The sequence below is a fragment of the Topomyia yanbarensis genome, chromosome 3 (assembly GCF_030247195.1).
Source record: "Topomyia yanbarensis strain Yona2022 chromosome 3, ASM3024719v1, whole genome shotgun sequence".
Lineage (NCBI taxonomy): Eukaryota > Metazoa > Arthropoda > Insecta > Diptera > Culicidae > Topomyia > Topomyia yanbarensis.
This window is the reverse complement of record NC_080672.1, coordinates 374,058,315-374,084,039: the sequence shown is the minus strand read 5'-3', so window position 1 is coordinate 374,084,039 and position 25,725 is coordinate 374,058,315. Positions and strand designations below refer to the sequence as shown.

The 25,725-nt window shown below is 38.8% G+C and overlaps 2 protein-coding genes across 2 annotated transcripts in view; one reads left to right on the top strand and one right to left on the bottom strand.

The window, feature by feature from the left end:
* Positions 1 to 58: 58 nt before the first annotated feature.
* On the bottom strand, positions 59 to 6,070 carry LOC131690183 (optineurin-like). The gene is made up of 3 exons (XM_058975755.1): positions 5,914 to 6,070; positions 613 to 968; positions 59 to 540 (listed from the first exon to the last, which is right to left on the bottom strand). Exons 1-3 carry the CDS (start codon positions 6,019 to 6,021, stop codon positions 336 to 338), a joined length of 669 nt encoding a protein of 222 aa, XP_058831738.1. The 5' UTR covers positions 6,022 to 6,070; the 3' UTR covers positions 59 to 335.
* A 4,170-nt stretch (positions 6,071 to 10,240) lies between these two features.
* The window catches only part of LOC131691068 (SEC14-like protein 2), a 46,616-nt gene continuing 31,131 nt past the window's right edge, over positions 10,241 to 25,725 (top strand). Inside the window, 1 exon segment of the mRNA XM_058977232.1 lies at positions 10,241 to 11,127. Coding sequence (XP_058833215.1) covers positions 11,074 to 11,127 — 54 coding nt within the window. The 5' untranslated portion in view covers positions 10,241 to 11,073.

The following is a 25,725-nucleotide window of genomic DNA, read 5'->3' as shown; positions in this document are numbered from 1 at the left end:
CATGATGACCAGCAGTCTATCAATTAATCGTTATGAGCTTAAATGCGCTTTACACGCATTACTTTATTATGGGTACGTTGGAAAAAATCAAATCAATGTTGAACATTCGATACTTGACAAAATCATTTTAAATAATACTGCAACATAGCATTCCTCAGATGTTACGAATGTAGGTATTTGCATTCCGTTAGACGAACCAGAAAAACTATGAAACTAACGGCTGTACTAGCTGTGGTATAAGTCAATGCGGAAGCAAGAAAAGACGTACGTTTCATATGTATTGCTCTTATTATTACCTTAACTATCTTACAAACTGCACGGAAACTAACATGTAGCTAATAAGCCGGACACTCGTCGATATGTGTCTCGAGCGAATGAATGTCTCCAAACACTTGGTTGCAAAGCGAGCAGTGTGACGCCACCCGTTCCAATTGTCCGTCATGCCTATTTCTTGGCTCGTTAACCGCTCCATCACTTCTAGAGGTTGACGTTGGGCTGCACCTTTGGTTGTAACTGTTAAGCTCCTGATGTTCCGCTTGGCTGAAATTGCATTATCATCAAATTTGTCACACGGATTAATAGTAATTCAAGCTTCGAGCGGTCAACCCTTACCCGGCCATAGCTTCGACGATCAGGTTTCGATTTTGTTGCTGCAGTTGGCCCAATTCTCCCGCTAGCCTATTCTTTTCCACCAGCAGAGCTTGCCGTGCCACTCTTTCTTCGGCAAAGTCGTTCTTGTAGATTTCCAGCTGGGCCTTGAGCAGTTCAATTTCAGATTTGAGCGATGTGTTCACAGCGAAGCTATTTGCTGGAGAACTGTTCTCTTCCGTTCGGGGACTGCAGGATATCGACTGTTGGTTGGGCTGATTTAGATGAAGCAATAACTCAGCTCTACATTTTGCCAGAAGGTCCTGTAGATTGTCCAAACTGGTTCTGATCAATTCCAAGTTGTCGGAGCAGGATGTTTTCTGGAAATGATCAATGTAGAACTAATAAAATATTCTCTAGCTCTTTCTCTTTTTAATATTTTCTTGATAAATTTGCTAATTTTATAGAAGTGATCGTCACGTTATGGGGTTTATAAATGTTTGTGACAGATCAATTTAATGGCATTTTCGTTTTTGACAGGACGTTTTTGTACTGCAGTTTTTTTCATTTAAAGAATCAATTGCAAAATTATAAGAAATGTTTCAAGTATGTGATGCCTTTAAACAGAAAAAAGACAACTTCAGTCACTAAAATTTATTAGTTAAGGAAATAATAACCTCAAGATGAACATTTTCAGTGTTGGAATAACAATCCTGGCAAACCTACCACTACACTCATATTGATTTTTCTATCCACACCTTTCGAAATTGATTAAAATGTTTCTGTCGTTATCTATGCAAACAAGACGCAATAAAGTAAAACGTGTTTCAGAAATTGCTCGATAGTTCTTTTGCTATTTCGTCTAAATTCCATACAAACCCACAAAAGGTTATGGGCCTAGATCATTTCCAAAACAAATTCCGATAATTTATTGTATATAGTTATCGCGATGGTCGATTAAGATCGAGTTGAACTGTTTCAGCTACCGCTGTTGGATGGGTCAATTTCTCGTCATGGAAATTACGTATGCAGGTGTTGTTGGAGGAGTGCGATCTTCTAGAATGTGTTGAGGCTGATGTTGCTGACGTGGAGGCATTGCAGGAAGAACCCGAAGACGCGACGGAGGCGACGTAACAGAAGGAAAAAGAACGAACAAAGTGGATGAAGAAAGAAAAGAGATGTAAAAGTTTGGTCATTTCCCGAATTCACGACTCCCATTTAGTGTTTGTGCACAGAAAACGCACATCGAAATAAATTTGATCGGCGTATCGCCAGCCGTATGCACCTGAAGCAACAGATGCTGGCGTTGCGAAATGAGGGCGGAACTCATCAGATCATTTTCATTGCTTTGATCAGTTAGGGCGTGAGTACCGAGGAACGAAAGCTGAAATGAAAGAACTGGATGTTCTTTGCCATCTCAGTTGGGTGCAAACAGTGACAATATCTCAAGCATGAACGCAATCCACAGAATCAAAAATTAGATAACGACAGATATTTGGCCTATCGAAGAGAGAAGGCGGTGACGATTTGCTTATAGGAGACTCCAATTGATGGGTCCATTAGTAGGTCTTGGGGTTGTTGCGGTGATCACGATACTATTGGGAATTTGTGATGACATCACCATAGTTCCTCAATGGGGAAGTGGTTAGAGGCTGGGAGAGCGCAGGTTTGATTCCTGCGAGGACATATCGTTTTCTCAATGTGTCCAATAAAAAGGTGAATTTTCACCATATCTTCAATCTCACCGTTGCGGTCATTCTTTCTCTGTCTACACACCTAATTTAGTTCGGTAACTTCCGCACAGCTGAACAGTCAGTAAAATTTATGAACTGAGAACTCAGCAAATTGGCTTTAATTCACTTATTCCTTGTTTGGACGTGAGTCTTTGTTTTTTCCTTTTTCAAGGTTTTTATGAACGTGTCCACTGGAAAACAGACAGAGAAAGAATGACCGGAACGGCTTTCCTAACTCAGTCACCGCCAGACTTTTGGCAGTGAAAGCGCTATGGAGGGGCATGTTGATGTCTGCCCTCAAAGCCTATCGTGATCACGAAACTGTTGGGAACATGTGATGGCATCATCACAGTTCCTCGATGGCGGAGTGCTTAACGCATCCAACTAGATACTGGGAGATCGCAGGTTCGATTCCTGCTTGAGGACATATCTTTTCTCAGTGTTTCCAATAAAAGTGAATTTTCACCGTTTCTTCATTCTCACCGGAACCGGAACGGTCATTCTTTCTCTGTCTTTTCTAGTGGACACGTTCATAAAAATCCTTAAATTTACTGATTTTTAGCGAAATATTTTTCGAGTTTCAGCAAAACAATCGTCACTTTTGCTGAGATCTCGGTAAAAACTTTGTTAGCTGAGTATTCTGCTGTGTAAAACTCGGTTAAGTTTGCGAAAAAAGCTGAGATTCGGTAGAACTAAATTAAGTGTGTATTTTACATTGGACACGTTCCTAAAAACCTTTAAAAACAGAAAAAAATAATCGAGTCACGTCAAAACAAGGAATATAAGAGGAAACATGGCTATCCAATAGATGGGCGTAAAAACGCCTTCCTAAATGGGCAGCTAAAACAGAAGATCTTTATGGTGCAACCCGAGGAATTCGAAGACGGGATAGACGCCTTCAGGAGTCAATATATGGTCTGAAACTAGCCGGATGGGTTTCAATTGCAGCCCGAGTGATCTATGCATGAACATCCCGAAAATCGGAGAAGAAACGATCATTATTGTGTTGTATGTGGAAGATATTGTGGCAGCGACTTGTCTAAAGGAGGTGAAACATTTTTCGTCCGATTTTGAAATGACGGCTATAGGCGAGATTAAGAGTTTCTTAGGAATGTGGATCGATGGAGAATCTTGTCGTTTGAAACTACCTAGAGGTGATGAGCCCCCAGAAGTAATTAGTTCCTGGGAGGAATGATGGCGGAGCCCAATGGAGTTTAGTCGGTATTAATGGCTGGTCACCATTCGAGCCCGACACGCCCCCAGTGCACCCCGTGTGGTAGATTGGACCCTACCAATAGCACGTGTACTGGGCTAGAACGTAAAGGTCTTCTCCATTGTAAAAAAAGAGGTGATGAGCAGAAGCGTACGGCTCAGCCGTTATCAAGCTTGTTGGTTGTCTAATATACGCGTCGCTTACAACGAGGCCAGATCTGTCAGCATCAGTGAATTTCTTCAGTCAATTACAAAGTTGTCCGACTGATGAGCTCTGGACCTACCTCAAGCATGTGTTGAAATACATCAAGGGATCACTAGACATCGAATTGATGCATAGAGCTGATTCGAAGGCACCGCTGTTTGAGATTTTCTCGGACACGGATTGGGCCCATGATCCTGTGGACAGACGTTCGTTTAGGGACCATCCATAAATGACGTAGCATTTTTTGAGTGATTTTTAACACCCCCCTCCCCCATCGTAGCATTTCGTCACAAACCTCTAAATACCACCCTGGTAATTACGTAGCTTGACGGTAACTCCCCCCGTTGTCCCCGTAATTTTTTAAAATAATAAAAAACTATGTTAGTTATTTCCCTTTAAAAAGCTACGTGGCAAGACATGACCCCCTACCCCCCTGTCGTCACACATCATCACAAAATACAAAACTCCCCCTTCCCCCATATAATGCTACGTCATTTATGGATGGTCCCTTAGTGGATATTTGTTCAAGGTAGCTGGATGTTGCATCGGCTGGATGACCAGGAAGCAGCAACCCAGTTAAGCTCAGCCGGAAATGAACCGGAATTCTGGCTAGTTCCAGTTCGTATTCCGGCTCCAGTGACACAACCGATTCTAGTTAGAATCGGTTGTTGCACTGGAGCCGGAATACGAACTGGAACCAGCCAGAATTCCAGTTCATTTCCGGCTGAACTTTACTGGGAAGTAGCTAAAGCTGACCTGAGCTGAGCTGAACGCATTATGTGCGGCTGCGTGTTACGATGTTTAGTTAACTCGACTGACTGATTATCGATCTGAGACAAGAAGCCGAAACGCCAGTGTATTTTTATAAAGACAATCGCACCATGGACTTCTCTAACATATGGACGTAAAATACTATTTTCTACGTGACTTGATGAAAGATGATCAAATTTGTATTCAGCCTCTTTCGACGAAGGACCATCTAGCAGACAAATTGTAATTGTAATTTGTTTATTGAGGGCTTTAACCGGATGGTAATTTGCCCCAGACAAAGGGTCTTCCAAGGAGAGTTCTTCGTTATCATCCAGCTAATGTAGGTTTGGTTAGTTGCTGCGATTGAGGAGGGCTGGACATGTCTCACGAATGCCGAAAAAAGATCAGCTAAAGTTAGGCTCAGCAGAAACTGGGCCATGACGGCTCAAGATCGAATTACCTGAAAATCTAAAATAGATTCAGTCGATGATGATAATGGTGTATAAATCCAGGCTTGTCATAGAAATATGTGCAACACAACCGCCATGTTAACTGATGCATAAAGCAAATATGTGGTGGATATATAAGTTGCGCATAGATCGACGCTATGAAACTGTCAATTACATACATTTAAGTATCTCGATTGCAACAGTAAACCACTAAGTATATCGGGTAATGCCTGTTAAACCAAGTCCCAATATGCGTCCAAAAATATCACCGGATTCATGTGTGGGTATTTTTTCAAAACTGACCAAACATTCTTTTTTCACAATTGGTAACCGTTTGTGTATAATTTCTGTTCACCACCACCTCCCAGTCAAACCTATTCAGAAACCAATGTTCTTCTGTACCAGGAACCTGATACCCAGTTAAATCCATTCCGGAACCGGTTCGAATTTCTGAATGGAGTCAGTATGGATTCCAACTCAAATGCAACAACCGATTCCGTCTCAATCGGTTCGGAATCGGTTGTTACAGTTGAGTTGGAATCCATACTGAATCCATTCTAGATTTCTAAATTTTTGAAGTTGAGTTGACTGGGTTATATTCTTGAGTGTTAGCAGGTTTTTGTTACAGAATAACGTTGATTTTAGCGAATCATATGGTTTAGTCTTGATTCTAACGAGAATTGGTTTACTAAATAGCGAAAGCTTAATTCCCTCAAATACTAAAGCCGCTAAAGCACTGTTTGTCTATTTTCTTGTATAAAGAGGAACCGTCCGAAATTCCTGCAAGCTTTGGCCTACCTCCACTGAAAATTTTTATTTTTCTATTCAAAACTTATTTCTTTGTCAAATATTTGAAAAATTGTACCGCCCGTTTATGCATCATTGATTGTAAAATTATGCCAATATAGGAACATTGTAGGTCGATGAACTTTTTTCACAAGATGTAACACAATTGTATACAGTGCGAAATAAATACCAATTTTTCATATTCCGTAATCTGGGCCACAAGTAACGAGTTTTTCTCCTCTAAATCGCGAATTTTCTCGTGAAGAGCCACTTTACTTTTGATCATTTCGAGTTCCATTTCTGTAACACTACCGTATTAAGAATTATTGAGTCGCTACACACAACCCGCCAATATCCGACCGGGACCGAACCTTACTGACGACTGTTTGATTAAATTTCAAATTTTGATATGAATTGGGAATTTGCAATCAAAGTCCAGCAGACAAAAACAAAAGCAGGGTAGGGTATTGATGATTATCGTATTCGTTCATGCGCCGTGACCGAGGACGCTAAAATTTCTAGCAACAGCGGTCGCGCGCGATAAGATAAATGCGTACTGTACGATAAAACGAATGTTTAAAGTCTAAATTCATTAATAAGGCGTTCTACGCCTAATTATTTTATGTATATAAGAAATCTCGGAGTATATAAAACAAATATCCGCAGAACGCCAGAATAAGAAATATGTCAAAATAATACAGGCTGCTGTGAAAGATGCTCCAAACTTCGTTTTTTTACCTAACAGCACATCATTTCCTAATTCACATTTGATGACTGTCACATTCTATCATACATCACATTCTATCAAGGTAGGGTGAATTAGTTATGGAATTTGCGTTTCGACTTTGTCTCATCAGAATCCGACACTAACTTAGCGACAAGACTGCGCTAGGGTCGGATTGACGCTAGTTCTAAAGATAGATACTCGATTTGTGTTTCTGAGAAAACAAGCGTGATGTCCCGCATGAAAAGATGTTCTATTTACGCTGATGAGAAGCAGTGAAACCAAAACTTTGTTTGGCTTAGCAAGCTAATGCACTATACAATATGCCGTATTTTTCCCTGAGGAGAAAAGTTTGGATGGAAAGCAAGTTTTCTCCACCAAGAAGAAAATTGTGTAGAGCCATTTTTGTGCCAACTCCTACTAAACTTTTCCTTTTTTATGCTAACTTCAACTAAACTTTTGTTCTTAATGAGAAACTGTTTGGATGGAGAATAGCAGAATAGTACATAATGCATTGGCTTGCTAAGCCAAACCAAGTTTCGTTTTCACTGCTTTTCATCAGCTTAAACAAAATATCTTTTGATGCGGGTGCTAGCGGCGATCCTGTGCTAGTTTAGTCCTATTACTAAGTTAGCGTTGGATTCGGATGAGACGATGTCGAAGCGCAAATTCCATAACTGTGTTGAACATTTAAACATTTGTGTTTTGTCTTATTCGACAGCTTTATCCTTCTTTCTAGGAGGAAGAAGGTTCATTGTATGGGCCAGGCATAGCTGATCGGAGCCGTAGCGAAGCCTTCTGACGCCCTTGGCGATGTCTCAGTTTTGCGTCCTTTGCGGCATTTGTTCAACCAATCTAACCGGAAAGTAATTCTATCAATATGAAGCACCAAAAACACTATAGTTCTGTAAAAGTTTAAATAGAAGTTCGAGGCAGATTTGTCTTTAATATCATTCCAAGTCAGGTGTTTAAAGGTTACGGAAGGCTTTGGAAAATAAGGTGGCGCTAGGTATTTAAAGGTGATGGACAGAGGATCGTTCCGCGAGACTGGATGTGTAGCTTGGTTTATTGAGCTGACGATTTATTAGGGAATTCAATTCGTTTCTATCATACGACAATTCGAAGACTTTATATGAATTTTTGTTCCTTCATCAACCACATTGAACTCTGATCTTCTTTTGAATCACTAAAGCAAACAAATTACTGTCGATAAGCCATTCATGAAGGACTACCGTGTCTACATGCCCGCTTACAACGTTGAGATCGACGGTGCAATCACCGATTCGAGTTTGTCTACTGAAGCACGGAGTTGGCTATTTCAAGGACCCCTGGCTCTAACGAGTAAAGATTTTGAATGGCAATCTGAGACATCTATTACTGCTCCCATAAATTATAGGCAGATAAGATTCCTTACAAAAGCTTAAATTTTTCTCTTGAGAGGCCACCAAATATACCAGCTCGTGCAACTCGAGCACGTTCGCTGTTTATTCTTTTATCCACATTTGTTTTAAGAGACTGACAGAACCGTAAGGTAATCTTTTGGCACCTTTGGTGGAGTCTCAGTTGTACGCTTATTTGATGTTTACATTGGCTTTCTTTTTCAGTTCGATTTTCGAACGAAAATTTAGTTTAACTTATATTAGCATTTATCCTCACTTATTATATAAAGCATATCGGGATTTTGGCACCCCCCTAAGGTTGGCGCCCTCAACGAGGGCCATCCTGGCCAACCGCACGCTACGGCTCTGTAGCAAATTAGCAGTTTTTATGGTAAATATCCAGCTTTTTACGTGCCATAATGGCGGTCTACAATAATCGTTTACGTCAACAGCTCAGTGAGAGTAAGTCATCTTACGTTATTCCAATGCGTTGGATGTTTATTCAATGAACGCCCGACATCTTCGACTAGGCGTTGCTATCAAGTTGGCGTAAACGATTATTGTCAAAAAAGGGCAATTAAACGTATTACGAACTTAACAATTAAAACCGCCATTATGGCACGTAAAAACGTTGGATAATTTCATCTTGCAAGGGTACGTTCAATGAATGTTGCGTGAATTAGATACACGGTACAGAACATCGTTGACGACTGTCATTTTGGCTGTTAACGTGGATCAGCAGTATTAGTTACGGCGTCGTTTGTTTTCGCGTGTTGTTCTGCGAAAACGCATTGTCTTTCGTCCTTTGATCAATGTAAAAAAAATGTGAGTTTTTTCTTGATGAAGACGAGTTTTGTGTTGGTTTTTCAATTTATTTGTTTTTGAGAATAATACGCACATCAACATCAAACATATACTTAGGGGGGACGATATATCAGCTGTTTGTGGGCACTATAGGTCATTACTATAATGTAAATTTAAATTATTTTGGCAGCAACATTGTGCGCAATTTCGTACGAAAAACGCCAAAACTAAATGAAGAGGATATAAAGAACGTAATTTCATCTGTTCAAGATGGCGCCAGCATTCTATCAGTCTCTAAACGATCCAAGGTTCCGTTCGAAACATGACGTGTTCGTGTGAAAAGAATGTGCTTGTCATCAATGAAAGCGCGTCAGATATTTCGCATGAGTTAACAATATAATAATTTAAGGTGTTGTTGAAGTAGATAATCGAAAAAACATAATCGAAAAAGAGGAATAAAAAAAATGCTCCGAAGCGCAAACATGGCCGTCGTGCAGCTAAGCAACCACGTGAATAAGAATGCACAACTTTAATTCCACACTCTGACGACGACGAGGACACCGAAGATGTCATCCGCAAGTACAAAGCCAAGCTGCTGAAAAAACATGTTTTTTCAACATTTTCCTCCGAGGTGTCATGATTTTTCACATAATGTGCCACATCCATTGTCCACTGCTTGACGTCAATCCATTTATTATTTGTGTTAAAAAACATCGAATGTACTTTTGTCTTATTGGATTTAGCTTGAAAAATATAAAACCAGATAGGGTGATGAGCCTATTTTCACCATACTAAGCAAGGTGCCTCACTAATTCGGTAATCTTTTGCCTTACAATCAATGGAATGCGTAAAAATATCAATCAACCGCTTTGCTTCGTTGTTAAGAACCAATATAATAACACAAATGCGTTGAAAACAGTAAAATTCTCGTGTTTGAGCACAATGAAAACTCGAATCGAGTGCCCCTATTGCTGCACTACCATTTGACTCAATGCGTTGAACAAAGATGGCAGACACTGCTCCAACCAATGGCTTCAAATGGGTAGGGTGATAATAGAAACATGGCGCAAATAGGCTCATCACCCTATATCATTATTGCCAAAACGTTGTCAAATGTATAACCTTTCCAACGAGTGCTTGTTTGTTAAAATCAGTGCAAAAATACCATCGCACGAGCTCGCCAAAGAACCCACTCTACTCTACAGATTGATTTCCATTCAGATGATGAAAATGCTGTGAAACAAAACTTCCACTCCAGGTGAAAATATTAACAAGGCTACTTCAATACGTCAATGCGATTTAAATTCAATGGAATCATTTTTTTCAGATACATATTCCTCACTCTGTGAATATTTTGATCAATATGATGTGATTATTGTCAATATTCCTACTCGTGCTACGATTCAAACGAAACACATCATGTTTTTTAGCCGGCAGTAAACATTTTACTACCGAGACGGCGTGATAATGGCACGCGTTCATTTCCACCGCACAGGTGTATTCTCTCTCTCACACTCTCAATTCAGTATAGCGGAATGAATCCGAACGGGCAATGCGAAGCAGCGCAAGTGGACCGAACGCGACTAGAGCTTCAACGCGCATCGCTGCCAGACAACAGACTCAGTCTTGTGCGGTTCACGGCGAGTAGCGTTTGAGTTAGATTAATACTTAGCGAAACTTTTTTTTTGTTGTTGGTCGAAGAAAGTGCACTTCAGTTTTCTTCTATTTGCGCTCGTAATTGTAAATCGGTATTTACGGGAGCCGAACACCGGATGAGCATTGAAAGTGTAGACACTTATTCAGTTCAAAAAGTCACGTTCCAACATTTCTCTTTTTTGGGCTGAGGCCTTTTTATTCAATGCATTGCTTCGGCCAAGTCACTTATTTTTGTTTGTTTTGTTAGTGCTGTGCCCAGTAAAGCGTACCAACTGCGTTTCTTCGGGTGTGATCGTGGATTTTTTTCCTTTCCTTGCGGAACGAAGCTTGCGTGTTCTGACCGGAATTAACCAACTTTTGCGTAACGGCGAAACTGTTTCGTTCTACTAATATTTTTAATTTATAAGCAACGAGTACAGTCAGATAACGTATCAAATCTATACATTATCAAATTGTCCGGTACGAATACAAAACAAAACCGCGCGGATCACCTTATCAAGTGCCATTAACGTATCTGCGATAAAGTACCTATAAATAAGATCGTTCGATTGTGTGTTATCGGTGGTGGTTGAAATTGAGGTGCAGATTGAAATATTATTTGCTGAAATCATTTCTCGGTAATTTGTTGGACAAGTGATAACGGATAAGGCATTGTGTCGCCCAGCAGTTCCGAGAGAACGTATCTACCGAGGCTTTCATATTTTGTGCAGTTTCGTTCGGTCATTTACCTTGCCATTTGCATTGACACACCAGCTGGGAGAGCAACCAGGAAAGCATACCAGCAGCGATGGCCTCGAAAATTCCTGGCTTGCAAGATGACGAAAGATTTGCATTGATGAAGGTAAGTGAGGCTGATATGAGCAAAACAAATTCCATTTTCTTTATTCAAGGGTGACGTTTTTACGTTGGTTTCGTCATGGAAACAGTTAAAACGTTTATTTATGAAAGGTAGGATCGCTGTAAGATCTTTGCATTCATTTATCTCCGACGTTGAGATCTTTACTGCCTAGCATCTTTATCCCATCTATCCTCACGATTTGAATGAACTATCAGCAACGAACTCGAATTATTTTTCGCTCATTTTCGATCTGTATTTCGAAACATTCTAGAATTGAACAATAACATTTTGTTAAAAAACAATCCGGTCTCAGTTGAATGAGGCTTAGCACAACATATCGGCAAATTTCGCACAGGCGATTCTCAGCGTACAAGACAATTACAGAGTTAGTACAATGATCGTAGTGAAGTTAAGAATTACCCAGTAAGTCCCGCCAGGAAATTGGCCGGAATTGGGTCATTATATAAAGAATAAAATTCTTTTATTTCATAAACCGATTAAGCTCATCTTTCTAAATGTAAGAATATATTTGTTCAACCTTTAAAACTAAGATTAATTTTCAATTGGTTTTCTAAAAATGTGTAAACACGTTCTTGTTTGACACTATCCGTCTTCCTTGACAATGAATTTAGCCGCATGGGTTAGCATTTTTGCAGTTACCCCTGCAAAAGAATAGGGATCAAGGTAGTTCAATGGAAGGTGTGGTCGTGATTATTCGATTTTATAAAATAATTGTACGCAAATAACAATAAAAAAAAGTTCGATTACGTATCTTTAACGTGAGCTGAATTGGAAAGAATCAAAAACAGCATATGGCTTAATGACCCGATTCTGGTTGGTTCTGGTTAGTATTCCGGCTCCAGTGACACAATCGATTCTAATAGTTAGAATATAATGGATGGAGCTGGATACTAACTAGAGTCTGCTAGAATTTCGGTTAATTATTCGGCTGAACTTTACTGGGCAAGAATAGTCGGAGTTCGACCATATGATGGCTCGTTAAAAGACTTTAGCCAGACCAGAAAAGAACTTTTGTGAAGACTTTAATTTTCGTTTCGTCTTTATCGAATTCGGTATTGTTAATGAAAGTCCTGATAGCATCAGGTTTAAGCTTCAGTAATCCAGAGTGGGTGTAACTTTTATTGTCAGTTAAGCTAGTTATATTGAAACGTTATATTGAAAACACTGTCAAACAGATATAACACTATGAGAAATTTCACCAAAAATATCGATCCGCCAAACTTAATAAGTTTTTACGACCGTGTGTAAAATCATCCCTTACGCTCAGGAACAATTTTTCACAAGGGGTCTACCCCCCATTCCCCACTAAAAACATATTTGAAATGTTCGTTAAAAATCGTAAAGAGTTGTTTTCGAGTGTTGTGTCTGTTAGTATGTATTGAAAATTCCACCTTCACCCACCTGCACTAGCAGGAAAATTAGTCGAGATTCTGGTTGGTTCTAGTTAGTATTCCGACTTCAGTGACAACCGATTCCAGTTAGAATCGGTTGTGTCGTTGTAAGCGAAATGCTAACTTGAACCAGCCGGCATAACGGTTCATTTTCCGTCTAAACCTACTGGGCACCTGTTTCATTGAACCATCATTAAATCAATGCTATGAGTTCATTACCAAAATTATCTCACAATCACCATAGAGTGTTATTTTTTTGCCAAATTTATTGCGTACCACTCTTCCATGACATTGAAAGGAAGCTGCACTTTTTTTACATTTGAGAACAATTTTTTCGGTTTAATTAGGTGTTATATTTCACTTCCCCAGCTAAGTGCCCAGAATATAAAAGCACTAGCTACTCTCGCTGTGGTGGATAATTCGAACGAGCATTGCTCTCCTTCCCAACTAACAGGCAAAGACGAGCTAAGGAGTCAGGACAGCGGCATAGCTATGTGGTGTTAGATATTCATCACCAGAGGTCCCAACAAAGGGGCAAAACTCACCTCCTTAGCCAACAGTTAAGGGTCGCTGCAGGAGAAGCAACAACACTGGAAAAATTCGTTTGATGTTGACCTAGCCAAGCCAGTTAAATTAGAACAAATCCGCCATATCTTGGTGCAGTGGTCGATAAGCACGACAAACAGTGAAGTGATTTGGTAAAATTGCAGCAAAAAACTTTTTACACCATTTTGAGCGACGTAGTGGGATGCAAAATTTCAATTGTAGCGTATAGTGAAATATTACTTTCCTTGATTTGTAGCAAATTTGATTTGTTTTTCATTTTCATTGGTTTGCGAACGAAATCAGCAAACGTTTGGTGAACTCTAGAGAAAATTTTCAATAGGACGTAAGTAACATTGAGAGCCTCACTTTGTTTACTTTCTCTTTCGTTTATTTCGACGTTATGACAACACTTTGCGCTAATTTTCCAGTACATATAGAAAGCCGACGGTTTTTACTAGAAAATTAAGCAAAGAGTAGAGTAGTAAATGTTGAAATAGCCGAGTAATGAACAAAAGAGAAAGACCCCAAAGAGAATCTCTCATTGTTACTTACGTCCTATTCTAAATTTTCTCTAGAACTCTTTTTCGCCACCTTGAAACGAATGGTTAGTCGAGTAAAATAAATCTGGGCCAGGGTAATAAAAAACTTAGACTTTTTAAATATTTTGCAAAGAATCAATAAATTTCAAGAGTTAAAATTATGCTTCTTCCTACCAAACCCGGAGAAATTGATGTAAAATCCGGAGATCGCTCCCGAAACCCGGAGTCTCCGAGTCAAACCCGAAGGTGGCAGCCCTAGCTGATTCTGGCTTAAATCACTCTCACTCTAAGGAAACCAGTAAAAATGAAATTAGGGCAATTGAGGTGTCTTTTTATCAAATTGATTATAAAATTATTTCAAGAATAATTCAGCCCAGCGGAATATTTGATTTGGGTTTCTGGCCAAACGTGAAAAATAAACGGAGGCAGACCTCGGTCTCTAGTAGCAACATGTATCGGACTAACATTCCTTCCTTTCCCAGAAGATCTGCATTCGGACGTAGCCGGCGTCGGTATTGATTAGCATGCAGGGAATAGATTGTACAATGTGGCTCATCATGTTATTCCCAAGCATGTTGTTCCAATGAACATTTTGCATCCTAATTTGGCTCTGGTCAATAACGGAGTAGCAACTACGGGCGATCTCTTATGCTTATGCTTATGCTTAAACGTGAAAAATAAACGGAGGCAGACGGCTACTCTTCCCGAATAATCGATTTTCTGTAAGAAAACATTTTTTGATGTCTTATCCTAGTGTGACATTGAAAAACTATGCAAAATGCAATGCACTTTGTAACGGCGAAGAAACCCCAATCTTCTCCGCCGACTTCAGAACCTTTCGAATTGAGCTTTTCAACATTTCTTCCGAGCGTAAAATTTAGTCGATGGGAAAAGTGCGGAGTGACAGCGGATGAATGGGATGGTCCAGTGAAATTTTGTCAAATATTCTGATGGAAATCCTACTGAGAATTCTGGCGGAAATTTGTTCAATATTTTGACGTAATTATGCTCACCCTTCACTATTCTGACGGTTTCCTTTTCAATATTTTCCCAGTACTGTGCAGAAATGAATTTTGCCAGATTTTTTGCTCGATTTCTGCTATAATTCTGTTAGAAACATCAGGATTCTTACACGGTTCTTATCAGAATTCTGCCATTGATTTGCTCAGTTCCCCACAGAACTCTGCCAGAAAGTGTGAGCGAAATCAAGGTTGACGTAGCTTGGCAGACCTGCCAAGATGCGCACAGAAATTTGACGGCTAAGAACGGTTATCGTTAATGAGAAAAAATGATGAAATTGAACAGAAATTGTGCGACAAGGTAGAACGAGTATCTACTACACATTGACCGTATACTTAATTGATTAATTTTATCAAAAATTAAACAGTAACCAAACCATAATCCAAAATTTGTCAGAAAATTAACAAGAATCCATTTTTATTAAAAAAAAATAGCAACACTGTTCGGAAGATTTCGGCATGGTGAAAATATTTCATATTTCAATCTATCGGCAGCAATTTTCGAAAATCTGACAGCGATAAAAACACAGTGTAAACAATGTACTCTAAACTACTTCTACCCAAATTTTCAAGAGAAAATACCCAATCGGTTATTTTCTATAGCGTTTTTTTCCGTGATGCAATTTGATGAGGGACACCCTTTAACCCTTTGCAACGCAGTGGGACGTATACGTCCCACCTACTTCTCCTAAGTTTTTATTGGATTTCTAATTTATAAATACGCATTCTCTTTTAATCAACTCTTAGGGATGTAAGGAGTACAACTAGCACAAAAAATTGTGTGAATTTGTTGATTATTACTTATAAACAATTAAATCTCGAAACTCTCGTTTTTTCAAGAATAAATTTGGCCGTGTCTGAACTAAAAGTCCTAGAGATCTAATTTTTTGAAAGTTTTTCAAACATTGAACTAAATAATATATTTTTTGTAGAATTTTTCATAGGTCAGTTCTTTCGAAAAAAAAATTATCAAGATATGCAAAAATAAAGTTTACTATAGTGTTGGTATATAAAAGGTTCTGAGAGACAGGGATGACACAATGGCAGCCATTTTTAGTTAAGCACAGTTGCCATATTACATCCGCCATTTTGAATTTTATATTTTCGACGTCAGAATCAGAATCAGTGACTCCGAAAACCCCCATTGTAGGACGTTTTAGGCCAATATAAAAAAAATAAATTTATCCAACCCACATATTGAATCCGTCATTTTGAATTTTACATTTTCGACGTCAGAATCAGAATCAGCGACCCCGAAAACCTATATAAAGCTAAAAATAACAGCAGATGAACAATGAAAAAAATTGCGTTGCAAAGGGTTAATAGCGTTTTTTTCGAAACCGCGTCTTTCAAATTGGCGAACACGATAACTCAAAAACTAATTAACGAATTGACTTATTTTTATGAGAATGCACAATATGTGTAGCCTGTCGATAAACCACAGAAAACTGAATAAACATTTTTTTCTTCCTACTATTTTGAAGAAAAGTGAGCGACTTTCACAATAAACTATGAGGTTTTTTTGTTTTCATAAAGCCATTTTCCGTAACTCGTACTTTTTTCGATTTTTTTTTAGTTGTTCGAGTAACTACAAGTCTAACCTCAAGAAATCTTATTGAATTTCCTGTGTCAGACAATTTTATCAAGAGTTATCGTGTTTACAACTCGACTAATTGCCAGTTTATATTTCATAGGAAAGTCCAAACCAAATTGCAAATAACTAAATTTCTCACCTGTAGCATACATATTTTAGCTTTAGGCAAGTATTTAAATTAAGTTTTTATTAAAAGTTACGACTCAACTGTCAATAAACACAAACTGCATGCATAGGAAGCACCTAAGTAGCTCAAACAAACACGGTAGGTTATATATAAAGGTGCCGCGTGTCTGTTTGAGTCATTCGCTGCTCGCATGCCAAACTAGCAGCATCATGATTATAAAGTTCGGACGGTACAATAAACGGTGGATGGTAGGGATTATCGGCAATGATGGCATTAAACCCCACACAGTTGAACTGTGTAGGAATTTTTTGGCTGCCAGTACAACTTTCACCCGTTTCCTTGCTGTGGGCAAAGTTGATCGTGCGGTTTTTAGGGCCAATACTTCGTCCCCTTCATTTTGCCGACTAGTCGCTAGTAGCAGATTGTGTGCTGCTCGACGTTCCAGTGGTCTTACCGTTTGCGCATCTTCACCTATAGTGGGTTTCCGATTTTCTACTTGCGTATCACTTCGTGAGCCGCATATGACCCGGTGCTTTTGTGTATAACTCGTGCGATGAGTACTCGTTACCGTTGCTGCAGGCTTGCTATGATTAGAAGTCTTTCGTGAAGTGTTCCGCATTGGGCCACCCACAGGAGCTTTTCAGTACATGCTTGCCCAGAATTTCCACATTCGGCGAAGACCGGGGCACCCTTCAACTGGCGCATTCTTGCCTTCCCGAATACGTAGTTCAGCTGGTTGTGTTGGGAGGTTATCAGTTTCACTGAAGCCTCATATACCGCTGACAGAAGTTCTACCGTTTTGAAGGCTATTCTTCTCTTCACGTTCCTCCAGCGTTCTCTGCAGAAATCGTCATACTAATTCTGCAACAAAGGGGAGGATTGGACTTGTCGATGCTGTCGGGAAAATACCCGATGTACAGCGTCTTTTTTGAAATCTGCGACACTTCAACGACTTCCTATGAAGCGCCTTCCCAAAGCATGAATGAAGGATGCCACACATCCTGTCTGCACAGGCGATTTCGAGATACCGTAAACCGGGGTGACTTTGATCATCAGGGTGACTTTGATCACTCGAAACTCTTTTCGTAGATCGCTTATTAAACCAGAATAGTCTACCGAATCATTTTAGTTTGAATGATTTTTACTCTAAACTTATGAAATACTGGTTTGTTATACTTCTTGAGTATTTTGTTCGGTTTTTGGGTACAAAAACTAAAAAAATCCGAAATTTGACTTTGCCTAATTTTTACGAAGCTTCATAAAGTGTCTATTTTTTATAAAACAAATAAATCTCAGATTTGAGCAAGAGTAATAAATTACAAGCGAGATTTTATTTTCCTTCAGAGTGGGATGTACTAAATTTACTTTTAAGAGTTTGTTTATTTTAAATACATTTTTTTGTGAAACTAGTTGGCAATTATTTCAAATTTTTTTAAGCTAAAACTCGCAACTTTTTTTATTGTTCAATATTCCAACGTGTTAAAATGGATGAAACATTTGGTACATTGATAAAGCACTGAAATAAAACAATTTTAGCAGCTTTAAAGGTTTTCAGAATCTTTTATTCTAGTTGGACACGAATATTGGTTACTTAAATTTTAAGTACATTTAAATACTTTGTATAATACCAATTAACATCTATTTAACAATGAGTATCTTTCCAGAATTATTAAAACAAACATTTGAATGAAAAACATTGACATCAATAACTTAATGTGGGTGAACATGCAGGTTATCAAAGTCACCCCGCAATACGAAAACGGACATCAACTTAAAATCATTTTTGGAAAAATAGCTGTAAGCGGACAATTTTAGGTAAAACCATCCAATCTTGTTCTCCTTACATCAGTACATGGTTTAAAAATATTAAACTTGAAAAAAATGTGTTGCGTCTAAAAATATGCAATGATTGCTTCGAAAAGTGATCAATGTCACCCCGGTTTACGGTACCCTTTTTTGTGTGTGCACTCGTAAACTGGGGTCTCGTATCGCTTGAGCTCTGCTCCATGACGCTAGCGATCAGTGCGCATCGGCATGATAAACATCGAGTTCGACATGACCATTTCATTGCAGGTTGGTCGCTGCTCAATTTTTTATGTCAGTCTTGGATTCTTCTCCTTGATCTTTTTAGGTTGGGGCTCCTTCTTGCACCCACTATTGCTCGACGACTCGGTATTCATCGAACGTTGTCGTTTGACTGATACCTTTCCTGTAGGGATTTTTGCCAACTCTAACGCTTTAGCGGGTTTGTGGCCGTTTCTCAGCAGCCACCCTCTGCACTTCTTCACCGCCCTGCTTAAGTGACGAGTTCCCCGTGTTCCTCTTGCTTTATTCTCGGACCCCTTCGATCCACCGGTTGCACCGTCGGGCTGGTCTGTGTCCTCCTTGACCACTGTCCGATCCTCGTGTCTGGCTGGAGTGTTGAGAATGGACAAAGTGCAGGACACTACGTCCTCTAACGAGGCACTATTCAGCAGCTCTCCATGTTTTCTTTCCGCGCAATCCTCCTCCTCTTCCACCTCCATCGCAGCAATCTCCACCAAACTCATGTAGGGCTTTACTTTTACGTAGGGCTGAGTCTCGAAATGCTGATCCACCCCCTCCCGCCATTAATCCCTCGGTACGAGTCTCGTCACACCATGGATTGAGGTATAAATTTTGCGGAACGGAGTTTGAGGCCCGTCCGATGCCACCCGCTCATTCCGCTGTTACAACTGAAGGCTGATCGCACGCAGTCGACACCGGTCTAATGACCAAATGTCATCAATAGACTCACGTGGAGACATGAGATAGGAAACTTGTGGGTACTATATTATCTCACCATCTGAGGGTCGTTTTATAACAGTTGGAAAGATTCAAATAAAACAACCACAGCCTTCAAGGATACAGAACAAAATTAGCCAACAACATCGATACAGCAGAACCTTGTGGCAATTAAAACATAGTAACAATAAACACAGTTGTTTATTTATAACGGTTGGAATATGCTGAATAATAAAATGAGTTGTTTGTTTTTAAAATGGAAGATAAAAAAGCAAGTGAAATCAAGTTGGCTTCCTTATTAACATTGTGCACCTTCTTTCGTCTTACGTCACTATGAATTTATCAAGCAAAATATTGTATGATTCATGCATTGAACAACATTAACTAGTTGATATGCAGGAATTTTTACATTTACAATCCCGAAACTGATTTCAAAGGATGCAACAAAAATTAAAAAATTCACATTTTTAGTATCACTGAATGCTGGCTAAACTAAACTAGGTGAAACTAGGTTCGATTCCCCGTAGAATATTTTGGCCTTGACACCGCAACGTATTCAACTAATTTTAGGCACATGATTTGAACCGGTTTTAACGCTTGAACGAAGTTAGGTTGTTCTATCTATTTCTGGAAGATACTACGCCGGTAGATCGAAAGTCATAGTTTACAGGGTCCGGCAACTGAACCGGTACAATATTTCAATCACTATTACAATGTTATACACACCATGCAATCATAACGTGGTTTATTTCATTATTTGCCAAAACTAAATTGCTCTCCAAAATACAAAGAAAAGAACTCAGCACAGCTTCAATTAGCCATCAAATTCACCAAAATTTAATCTGATGGATGATTCTGCAAAGGAAATGTTTGAAGAAGCATAAAAGCATCAGTTCTGAAAATATTTTGTGATTGATTGAAATCAAATGTCATGTACTCAATGATGAGTGTATTGAATTTGGTCTCTGAAATATCGTAATATTCTCACTTGGAATTGACTTAATTTGAAATAAAATCGAAATGTTTTACTATACTTTCGTGTTAATTAAAATGCCGGAACCTATGATACGATTTTTATGAGTGGTTCATTTACCTAGTTCTTATACATCTTGTCCCTTTTTTCTTCTCCAATTTGAGTGCTTCATGTTCACGTTATCATCTCTCAATCAGGACATTTAGAACATTAAACAATTCTCAGAGTTTATCGAAACAACAGCTTTGCTTGAAAATGCTCAAACATACACAGATTTCGATCAAACATGTTTTATTGCCCATTGGACAAGGCCATTCGTGACAGACCAGAGCTAATTTGCCCGTAAAACGCATGCAATAAAACCGTGTGTGTTTCATGTTTTACGGCGTAAATGTAGAATGATTTTTTCCTGAATTTTGGATAGCGCCGACAGTTCATGTCACGAAACACAATTCAGCAGAGATGATCACATTTCAACTGCAACGACACGGCTCGTTGAGTTCTATGCGACATGCACCGGCAGAAGTAAAGTGTTAGCTTCCGAGAATCCATGAACTGATGGCAGAAGGTTGACCGGCATGTGCGCGAGTAGAAGAAAAAAATATAAGCTCGAAGTTTTCCCCAATCTGATACATACGGCTTATGGTAGATGCGCTCTCTTTGGCAAGTTAAGTGCGCAGTGCTGTTAAAGAGTATTTTTCACACTCGCACATATGAGAAGGCAACTTGGGAAATTCTGCACCTGCGCTTTCCGCTGCAAATTAAGCAACAAACGCCAGCTGTGGCCGTGACTTCAGGGTGTAGACAAGTTGCGGTTTCTCACATATCTAAGCAGTAGCTACCGGTAGAATCGTGGCACGAGAATTGTGTTGTGTAATGATCTTACTATCCAACCAAGGCTATCTGTCCGATCGTTTATCGCTTGATTTACAATTTTCCTCGAACGTCCGTTTCGGTCGAAATTTTGCTTGATCACTCAATTCAGCCACCGCTTCCGGATATTGAGAGTATAATTTATTTTATTAGAATACAATAACACATTTGCACGGCATCCAGATCGGCTAAACGGGGATGATGAAAAGAAACGGAGCAAATTGCTTCTGGGTATTTTAAGCAGTATATGATCGTATTAAAGCGAATACATTAAGTGCAAATTATAGCGAGTAACGGAATATTAGTCAGTCGCTGAAAGTGAAAATGCCTATCCAGCGCGTGACTAAAGAGTGAGCACGAAAAAACTGGACTTTTTCCTGCTGGGACAGAAACAAATCAACTTTTGTAATTCCGCCGCCTCAAGAATACTAGAAAGGGTCACGGATCGGTTGGCATTGAATCAGCAATACGAATCAGGCAGAAGCTCTGATGCTTGGCGTTTAGTGAAAGTGTCGAGAATTGTTCCAAACTACCTTTTATTTATACAAACTGTGTTCAATACATGTTTACACCTTACCTACCGGTTGTTGGTAGTAGATTGATTGTGCTGCAATAATTCCGTGTTCGCCCTTTACACAAGCCTAACAGTGCTATTAATGCCGTATGCAATGTTATGCTCAAACTACTCGAAGATTTGAAATGAACAGATGAGGTGTGTTTATCTCATCAAAAAGCATCAGGAATGCTTTGCAAAGTATTTGTACGCTGTACAGTAACTTAAACAGATCAAACTATGGTAATCGTATTTTCCGTAATCGTTTTGGTATAAGATATGTTAATAGTTCCAATCATTATTATTTATAGGGCACTGAAAACTGCACGAGACTGTCATTTGTCAAAAATCTTTTTAATGTATGATGAAAACAATAAAAATAATCGGGTTTCAAAAGTATGTACATTGAAAAAAACTTTTGATTTAATGAAAACGATGCATTTTTATAACTAAAAACTGTAAGAAAATAGAATCTCTAATAATAACAAAATCAAATCAATTCTTGCAGCATCACAATACATTGATAAACTGAATGTAAAGATCCACGACGTTGATACTCATAAATATATGAGCGTGCCTGCATACTGGCACGATTATTCGACACCTGTTTATAATTTATTCAAAATTTTGTATGTGACAACGAACCTTAAGTCATATATCTAGATTTTGCTCTGGTTTAGGGATTCAAATTGTGATGATTTTTATAACAAAGGAATATTGTCCATGATTTGTATTTTTAAAAAAATAATAAATCCTTAAGAGACATAGTTTAATGTAGCCGCTGATGGGAAATTATTTTAAAAGTTTTCCATTATAAAATAATTTTGTAGAACCTCCTGGTTTCGCTCGTATTCGGTGAATTCGAATAAATCGGGTTCAGGTTTTATGAAAAAATATATATGTTGAGTTCGGGTCGAACTAGGCTTTGATACAATAAAATGAGTCGAGTTGTAAAATATGAATCTCAACCATATCTATTTACTCTACAAGTATGGACAGGGCACCTTCCTAGGATGCAATAACAATCGATACGAATATAACTTTCTACAAACAAATTATAATCATCTCGTTTATTTAACACGGTGCAACGCAATGGCTTAACAGCACCGAGGTGTTCGTCACCATCGGAAAGTGTCTTAGAAATCATCTTTTTAATGGGACTGGTGTTTATTTGCTCTTCGTCTTCTTAGTCGCCATAATGATTCTTTGATTTTTTTTTATGTACAGTTATTAACCGCTAGGAATCAGAATATTTTTCCTTCAACGAAAATCACTCCACAATCGAAGTGGCTGGCCTTGAATTTCAGATCAGATCACACCACATTAATATGAACAATAGAACAATTGACGCATTGTGTTGACTAGTTAATGTGAGGTGCGTGTGTTACAAGTGAAGATTCAAAGAGAACTGATTAAACGCAAACTTTATTTATTCTTGTCGTGATCTCATGTAGTACGGTTAAAACATGTTAAGGTTGTACATTTACTCTCTAGATGAACACGGTTGGTTAAACTATTCATTCAGTCAAGAAGTTGCCTGAATAGTCGCTGTCGCTTTGTTGTCAATCGAGTTGTCAAAAATTGATCGAGTCATTTGGCCTCTATAGAGTACTTGACAATGTGTAACTGTATTAGTGTGTTCAACGATTTGTTTTCCTCCACCTGTCATAGGTGGAGGAAACCAAATCGAAAATAGCTTTTCGGTCGGATTATTTTCATCATGGAGCTTGACCAACCGGTATTGTACGTGTCCGTAATAAGTTTTACAGTGTCATAGAGCATTTCAACACTATTATAAATACTTTACGCGAGCTATTTCAAATGTTTAAATTGGCTAACAGTTTTATATATGACAGCTGGAGGAAAACAAACCCCCAATTAGTGTGTGTTAAATGATTTGCATAGAACTCTATGAATCGCATATAGAAATATTGCGTAAGCAATGTAAGCCTACAGAAAATTTAGCCTCAACCTCTCAAGGTCCAATAAAATTTAATCTAAGCTGTCTCACTTATACAACCACACATGAATCAGACTGTACACTGAGAAACAAAAATATGCATAGTTTGCATACTTTCTATTTCCGTCTTTTTTCTTCCACTGTGGTTTTTTTGCATTTTCATGCATGTACTTCCAGTAAGCATTCAATGGGTGGATAGACGGAATATGTCCAATGCATAAAATTTACAGCAGAAGAAACGAGAGGTAGATAGAAAAGTATGCTATCGATGCATAAATAAAATTCTGCGTGTATGACATGAATGAAACAACGATTGCGTGATGATTGTTTTGGTTTAAGTTCTAACTGTAACGGGAGTCACAATACGCGTAATCAGAAAAAGCATAATGAATAAAAGCGTTATTTTCTGATAAATAAATTATGCATAAATCATGTTTTTCAATTATTTCAAATGTGTTTCTATCGTTGTTAACAGTTTGAAAGCACTGCTTTTTCAACAGACATAATATGCGAATCAGAATGATATAATACCCCATTCAGTGCGAAACCGTGTACACCATTAACATATCCCATGTATTCGAAAGCTTACTTTCAGGCCCTGCGGAAGTAGCCGTTACAATCCAGCTTTCTAGTAAATTCGCAAAAATAGAAACGAAGCCAGTGCGCGTTAACGAAAAAAATCACACCATTCTATCTATCTTTGAATCATTGCAAACATTTCACCATTCCAGAAGATATTTTTCCATTTTGAGAAAAAAGCAAGGGCATCCAAATGGGATTTGCGTTTAGCCATCTCTTCTCACACACTCCGACCCAATAATACAATAATATAAAGTTTTTCCCAACGCTTTAAATGTTCAATGAAACCAACTTCTGTCTTCTGATAAAGGGTGTCCCACATCAAATTGCATCACGGAAAAAAACGCTGTAGAAAATAACCCATTGGGCCTAGTTTACACTGTATTTTCATCGCTGTCAGTTTTTCGAAAACTGGAGAAAATGGCTTCTCTCGAAAAGCAACGTCACGAAATGATTTTGCGTAAACACTTGGAAAACCCTCTACTCTCTCATCGGTACATCGGAAAACAACTCGGGATCGTGCAGTCAACGGTGAGTCGTATTATTAATCGTAAAATTAATACTAAACTCTGAGCGTCGAACGGAAGGAGAAATGCGGTCAGAATGGATCTTCTATTAGTGATCAGGATTACAAGCGTCTAGTGAAAACTTTTACGCGGAATCCCAATGCTTTGGTAAGGGATGTGGCCAAAATGTTGAATCTGTCCAAGTCTTTCGCTCAGAGAGTCATGGACCGAGAGGGACTACATATGTACAAAGTTCAGAAGGCTCCAAATCGTGACGAACTGCAAAATACAGTGGGAAAGGAACGGACCCGGAAACTGCACACCCAGAAGAAGCCAAGGATGAAGAGAGTTACGTCAAGGCGGACTTCTGACAGCTTCCGGGACTGCTGTTCCTCACTGTCCAGCACAAGTTTTATATACCGTAGGAAGTAAGGAGGCATAATCTTCACTCCCAAGGGAATAAACGACACTTCTCGATGAACGGATATATCAACACCTCCAAGAGAATATTGAGGTAACAGAAAGAAAACACCCCCGAAGAGATATTGTCATTCAAGTTCTTTACCACACTGGGTTGGGAACAATAGCATATCCTTGAGCTTCAACTCTCTGTACATAGGTCATCTATGTATGGAGAATCAAAAATCCGCATTAGCAATTGCATTAATGTAAAGCAGTTACATATCAAATGATATGAAGTTCCGTAATCGGATTCACAAAGATCACACGAATAATACTCAGCACCCTGAATAGTAGCCATGTGATAATTGAGTTTTCAATATCCAGTCAGTGCCCTGACTGGCATACTACAATTGTGCTTGGAAAAATGCAACAAATTCTTTGAAATTTTCGGACACACATGCGACAGAAATTTTTTTGATCGAACGCATGTTTTCAAGCTACGCCAATGCATTGGTTGGTATGTTTGGATGCAGCCCAAGAGAGAGTCTTGTGCTTTATCCAACATATCGATAGTGGTAGAACTTGTTCTGGACCAACGAAGTAAGTCGCAGCGCGAAAAAGTAAGCTAAGTTCGTGACTTTTTAAAGTGTTTTTTGCAAATTTTATTTGAAAATGCGAAAAATATTCAAGGTTGCCGGAGTTATGGCCCATTTCCCGAATGGTGTTTTTTGGCAAAGGTTTGCTTTGAACGATCT

Excerpts from the sequence above, each read along its gene's own strand:
- LOC131690183 (XM_058975755.1), bottom strand. The coding sequence starts at position 6,021 with ATGGAACTCGAAATGATCAAAAGTAAAGTGGCTCTTCACGAGAAAATT. Across the intron at positions 969-5,913 it reads TTACGGAATATGAAAAATTG|AAAACATCCTGCTCCGACAA; the intron begins GTATTTATTTCG and ends GATCATTTCCAG. Across the intron at positions 541-612 it reads ATCGTCGAAGCTATGGCCGG|CCAAGCGGAACATCAGGAGC; the intron begins GTAAGGGTTGAC and ends ATGCAATTTCAG.